Source organism: Peromyscus leucopus, chromosome 4, assembly GCF_004664715.2.
Source record: "Peromyscus leucopus breed LL Stock chromosome 4, UCI_PerLeu_2.1, whole genome shotgun sequence".
Lineage (NCBI taxonomy): Eukaryota > Metazoa > Chordata > Mammalia > Rodentia > Cricetidae > Peromyscus > Peromyscus leucopus.
The window spans coordinates 37,285,717-37,292,307 of NC_051066.1; the positions used below are offsets into that span (position 1 = coordinate 37,285,717).

General features: G+C 33.3%; 1 protein-coding gene across 7 annotated transcripts in view; it reads left to right on the forward strand.

Annotated features, from left to right (window-relative positions):
* Positions 1-6,289, forward strand: part of Marchf7 (membrane associated ring-CH-type finger 7) — a 43,231-nt gene extending 36,942 nt beyond the window's left edge. For 4 of the 7 annotated variants that reach the window (XR_003734636.2, XM_037204816.1, XM_037204815.1 and 1 more), the window contains 3 exons: positions 980-1,093; positions 2,546-2,594; positions 4,970-6,289. Coding sequence is in view for 5 of the 7 variants with exons in the window: in XM_037204816.1 (XP_037060711.1) it covers positions 980-1,093; positions 2,546-2,594; positions 4,970-5,028 (222 nt within the window). In the remaining 2 variants the exon portion in view is untranslated. Of the gene's footprint in view, positions 1-979; positions 1,094-2,545; positions 2,595-4,573; positions 4,599-4,969 lie in introns of all 7 variants that reach the window. The other 3 variants (XR_005091323.1, XM_028870539.2, XM_028870462.2) reach the window with 2 other exon arrangements.
* The last annotated feature ends 302 nt before the right edge of the window (positions 6,290-6,591 follow it).

The window sequence follows — 6,591 nt, forward strand, 5'->3', positions numbered from 1 at the left end:
CAGAATGATTAAACATTTAAAGATTTTATTTCAAATTTTTAATGATAAGTAAAATTTGGATGAACAGTTTCTAAAATTAATATTAGTATGCAGTTCTTTTTTTTGGTTTTTCGAGACAGGGTTTCTCTGTGTAGCTTTGTGCCTTTCCTGGAACTCGCTTTGTAGACCAGGCTGGCCTCGAACTCAAAGAGATCCACCTGCCTCTGCCTCCCGAGTGCTAGGATTAAAGGCGTGCGCCACCACTGCCCGGCTTAGCATGCAGTTCTTAATTTCAGATGTGTTTATTATCCAAAATAGGTAAAATTGACCTTTTCACTGTAAAAATTAAAGGGACACATTGGGTTTTTAATCTCTGTATCCTAATTTGTGTTCAGAGCTGTGTTTGTATTGGTACAATGTTAGCCTGGTATTCTTGGGACCCTGAGTTCATTCCCCAGGACCACCAAAACAGCAAGAAGGAAAAAAGATAAAGGAGAAGTAGCATACTCACAACAGTTTGAAACTTTTTAGAATTTGAGTCTTCCATTTCCAACGTGACCAAAAAAGCATGCTAATATCTGTGTGTGTTTGCTTTAAACTAACAGGATTTAAAAAGCAAAACAAAACAAGAAACACTAGTATATCACTTTTGGTATAAATTGTAGTGCCCATTACAGATTTAGGATAAATGAAACTAATTTATTTTAAAGTAGACTGATATAATTATTAGTTGTTTGTAAAAGGAAATCTATTAGGAGCTTTGTAGAAAACCAAAATCTCACCAAATGATTTAAAAAGTAAACTTTGATATAAATGATAAAGGGAGCTAGACTGAGGAAAGATAACACCCATGTAAGGCAGCTTTATATTTTAATAGTTGACTGTATACCTTTCTAGGAGCTGTGTCTGAATACGCTTCCTGTAGTTTACCAGCAAACAGTGACTGTCAGTCACGATCCTAGTTTTCATTCTCTTTCTTTTCTTTGCTTTCCCATTTAAGGCTGAGTACGAGTTTATCAGCTCTGGTCTCTACTTAGTGGTCTTACTGCACTTGTGTGAACAAAGCTTTTCTGATATGATGGGAAATACAATTGAACCAAGCACTCGTGTCCGAGTAAGTAGCATTGGTATTGGGGAAAGAGGGAGGCGGGTACGATACCACAAGAATTGGTCTTGGAAAGCCAATTGATCTATGTGTTCATATCCTAATTCCTTTGCGGGAGCCCGTTTAAATGTTTCTTAACAATAAAAATAGTCTGTATTTAGTGGAAAGTGCTGTCTTCTACAGCAAATACCCTAATTGTGTCATAGGTTATTTAGAGAAATAAGTGATTTTTCAGCTCTTGCAAGTGACAATATTTCCGGGAGAAGCAGGGTCAGAATTGGAAATACCAAGAAAAATTTGTTATTTTTAATTTATGGAAAGAAAGCCCTTAGCGTTACATCTTAGAAACATAAAATTGAGTTCCAGAGTCCAAAAGAATATGGAAGATTAATGATTTGATGTTATCCCTTAAAGGGTTACCCTTGAACTAATAATATTACCAGCTAAGGGAGGAACTAGTTGCTATAAGTAATGTTGAATTTTAAGCTAGCTTTTTGTGAGGTATTTGTAACTAATCAATGCCCTTTGTCTTCGTGAATCCGAAGACAATTGCATTCTGTTGCTTTGGTCATTTTGTATACCACTGTCTTACTGCAGCATTCTGAACACTTCCTATCTTGAAATGTGTTCATAATACAATAAAATATATGTAAAGGTAACCATTTTTATTAAGTATATATATATATATATAATGCTTAAGAGTTCATGTTAAGATGTTTTCATCTTAAAATGATAAAAAGTATAATTCAAAATACATGTTGCTCCTAAGTTACTATTGTGCTTCATTATATAGATATTTAAGTGACCCAATTAATAATTACTTGCACTAAGAATAAAGAAAACTTATGTACCATAATTATGAATGCTCTTAAGTTTTCTATTAATTTTTAAGTATTTCAGAAATCATATGCCCCTCTCTGGCATTAATGCCATAAAATGATTTGTAAAATGGTGTGTTAACTCTTGTGACTGAAGAAACCATATAAAGCATATAAGTAAGGCTTTTCTTTTAAAAAAAAAATTAATCGTAAGAATAGAGGCCATTCTTAATATTTTATTTTACAAGCACTGAGTTATATACAACTCTGTAGCTATCAAGTTTAGCCAGGCAAACATTAGTTCTTTTGGGCCCAGAAAACTTAAGTTTTTTGTCTCCCCACTTAATTTCATAATTTTTCTTAAAAATGTTAGGAAGACAGTATTATTGGATACAATTATTTGATTACATCTGCTCCCAATTTCGTGGTACTGGTCTCCCCATGATTAAAACTGATTATATGAGACATGTAACATATAATACCCTTAATGTTATAATTTTTGTCATTGGGGGAGAAAGACTCCTGTTTAAAGGATTAAAATGGTGTTTGACTTTTTTAAGTAGAAATAAATCTCCTGTAGTGATTCTCTTTAGATCCATTTGCAACATTTAAACTACTGTATTTCTTTCTGCATTGTTTCTAGTTTATTAACCTTGCAAGAACTCTTCAGGCACATATGGAAGATCTCGAAAGTAGGTGGAATTTCCCCTCCCCAGACTTGTTGAATTTACTTTTGCAAATTAAACCCACAGAACAAAACCTAAATGTACTCTTTTCTACCAAATTGAGTTTTGGTTATAGACCTAATACTGCCGCAATTACTGACTTGGATACTATGGGTTAGACGGTAGACTCTCGTTTTTTAAATGTATTTTTTTTTAAGTTATTGTTTAATGTGTGGAAGGAGGTAATTTTAATCACTAATATTTTCAATAATTACAAATTTTACTATTTGTGATTAAAGGAAAACATAAAATTTAACTACTAAATCCTGTCTGTTAAGGCTTTTTATTTTTTAATACATGAAAAAATTTTGCCTTTTATTCAGATCATGAAAGGTTTTCTTTAGGCTTATGCTTGGTTCCAGGAAAATAAGGAAGATAAGCCTGAGCCTGTAACAAAAGGGCTTTGTTTGTTCTTTGTTTACTTATAGACAATTCTTTGTGGACCTTTAATACACAGACAGCTTAGATTTCTTAGGGTCACTTTGTCATAGGTGAAGACACCTAATGCCAGATCTTACAGGCACTTCCACAGCCTGCTGTCTTGTAATGTCTTAGAACACATCTGTGGTGCTTCATACCAGGCAGAGACAAAACTGCCTTTAGAACAGCTGGGAAGATTAAACCCATCTGATCCCTAGTTTACTCTTCACTCACAGCAACAGTTTCCAGGACAGTCTCCAGTGTTGGAATGTGCGTTTTCATACCTGTTATCTAGAAAATGTGTAAAATTATTACCTTTAGAGGAAGTCTGGCATCCTTTGAAGACAGTGTCAAAAGGATTCAGTCCTCATTAAAACCTTTTTCTTCCTTGAATATTCTAAGACCAAGCCTTTAGAAAAGTTGTTACGCCTGTGCTAATTTTAGATTTTAACAGGATTTGAGATAAAATTGGGCAGCACATTTTCAGGTTTTTTATTGGCATGTGAAAGTAAAGGAGACAGTTGTAATTACTATTCACTGTGATTTTTTTTTCTTTATAATGCTCATAAAAATAGCTGATTGGCTAATACAAAGGTTCAGCTTTTGTTTCTGAAAATTATAATTTATGTTTAGGTTGTGGTTATTGGTTTCAGTGTATTTCTCTAAGATTTCTCACTTTAGAAAAATATTTAATTTAAAACATAATTTCCTAAAAATAGCATGGTCTTTTCACTATATGCAAGAGAAGTAAAAAGCTAGAAGTAAAATGTAGACAATTTCAGCTGACAATGGAAGATGGCGGTGCCTCAGATGAGTATCAAATGTCAGAGTACTGCTGCATTCTGAAAACTAGCTGAGATGTATTTTCCTGTGGAATCAGTCACTAGAGAACATGACAGTCATGTTTTCTAAACACTATTCAGTGTGATATAGCATAGAACTTCACAACAGGGTTTATGTCAGTCATGAACTAGGTAGCACTTATTTCAAGTAGATTTTATCCATAAATGGTAAATTTTTTTTCTGGCTCTTTGTCTGGCTTAATCCAGTATCCTAGAGTACATGCAAAGCTTTTCTGCTCTTGATAATAGTAAAGAGATTAGTTAGATGTTTATTTTAAAGAACTTATAATTTCCCTAACGTATAAAGCAGATTATGTAATACATAGCTTCTTACTACTTTGGCTATCTCAAAGACATTCCAGGATGCTTTATATTAAATCTTACATCACTAATGGCCACTGAATAAATTGAAGTCAGAAATGTTATAAAGATGATGTTTCTGAGAGTTTGGAGACTTGGGGTAATCTCAGCTGCAGATTTTTTTGTTGTTACTGGTTTTGTTTTGTTTTTTTCTGAAGCCAATTATTTTAAGTTAGGCTGTGTCTATATAAAGCTTTACTTTCACAATAGAGCTTTTCCTTGGCATTGTATAGACATAGCTTTGATGTAACTTGCAAGAACATCCATAACCTATTATTCTATGTACATTTTTTTTCATTCTCATCGGATGCATCAAACATGCAGCGGTAATAAGCCAGATTCTACTCAGGTGTGTGAGAGCACTTGCCTTAAATTCACTTTTCCTCTGGTGTATGTTTATATACATATCATTAGCTACTATGAACACAAACTGGTCTCAGAAACATTTTTAAAAGATGCTCTTAAACCACATTTTTTAAGCATTTTCATTATATGGAAATTATATAGCATCACAAAGATGTGGGGGTGGGGACATTGTGAATGGGCATCACCCACAATCAAACCACCCTAACACTATCATGATAACTTACCATTTTGACCAAACAGTATACTAAATTGGGATTTTTGTTTTTACAAGTCATTGCTGTTCTGGTTTCATGTTTACAAGTCACATTCCTGTCCGCTTAAATCATTCTTGATCATCCTGTTTTCTCTCCACAGCTTCAGAGGATGAATCTGAAGAAGATGGAGACCATAACAGAGCATTTGATATTGCCTAACTTCATTTAAGACAAATGGATGATCCGTGAACATGTTTATTAAAACTGGCAATTAAGTATGAATCATTTTGTGGGGAAATGCCTATTAGATATATTGACTATATATAAAATGAATATATATACATACATGTATAAATGTAAATATATATTCATTCTCAAGTGTTGCTGAATTGAATTTCTTCAGCTGGACCTTTTAACACTGGCCAGCAAATCTCATGTTTATAATACATAATCAAAAGCATTTTTTTCTTTTAGGTGAGTGGGAAAGCATTACCCTTCCTTATTTTAAATATCTAAGCAATGCTCATCAACTTTTTTCTGTGTTACGATTACTGTAGTCATATTTATGGAAAAAAAATGTTTGTGTATTAGTCTCTTGCTAGTGAAAAGTCAGATAAAATGTACTTTTGAAATAAAATGCCAATGGCACCTAATTAGTTTTCCTTTTTAAATGCCTTAAGTTACAGCCACATTTTGATAATCATTTACTTCCAGTGTTTAAAATTTTTTTTTTAAAAAGAACCGGGAGGTTTGAATAACATAATTATATTAGGTTTCCAAATTTAATTTGAATTCTAAATTCACTTAGCAATAAAACCTAATTTTTAAGAAAAAAGTATGTAAAAGATATAGAAATGATGGATAACTTTTGTATTGATTTGCAAAAATGCAGATTATATTTGATAGGCCATGGTATGTAGGTATTCCTTTCAGGAATATTACAGCTGTAAATTATATCAGAATTGCCAGTCAAGTGATATTTGGTTAAATATAATTGAAAATCTCAAGTTAACAGACTATTTTTTTAAAGCCCACATTCAAAGTTGAAAACACTGGTTTCAATGTGTTTTTAGTGTTGTCACTTCTTTATAGAGAAATACAATAGAAAATAACCTCTTTGGATCCTGGTCATTTGTAGCTGTTCCTTGGTAATTGCGAGCATTTATTTGATGATTGTTAATATTTTTCACAACCTTTGCAAAAACAGATGAATGACTTATTCACCATGAATGAGTTTGCACTATAGTCATGAGTTGTGTAAATTTCCCTAACAGTTTCCACTGTCAACACCCTTAGGATTTACATTTACACTTTCAGGTGGTTTCAGATTAGTCCAGTGTTGTGGCAACAACTTTTTCAAAATCTAAATAGAAACCATGTAATTTCTCAAATGTGAATGAGCAGTTTGCCTACACTTAGTTTGTTGGTATTAATGTAAAACCTTGGCTTGAAATAAAGTGATGCTGATTGATTTATTTTAGTTTGAACTTTTTCCTTTAAAACTGGTCTCCAATGAGGAATTTCAACCCCCTTAAAAAGAATTTAATTAAAATTTCAACTCTTGCCGGGCAGTGGTGGTGCATGCCTTTAATCCCAGCACTCAGAAGGCAGAGCCAGGAGGATCTTGAGTTCAAGGTCAGCCTGGTCTACAGAGTGAGATCCAGGACAGGCACCAAAACTACACAGAGGAACCCTGTCTGGGGGGGGGGGGGTGGATCAACTCTTATTTCATACAATGATTTTTCAACTATTTCCTCAACTTTATTTTATGTGTGTGAGTGT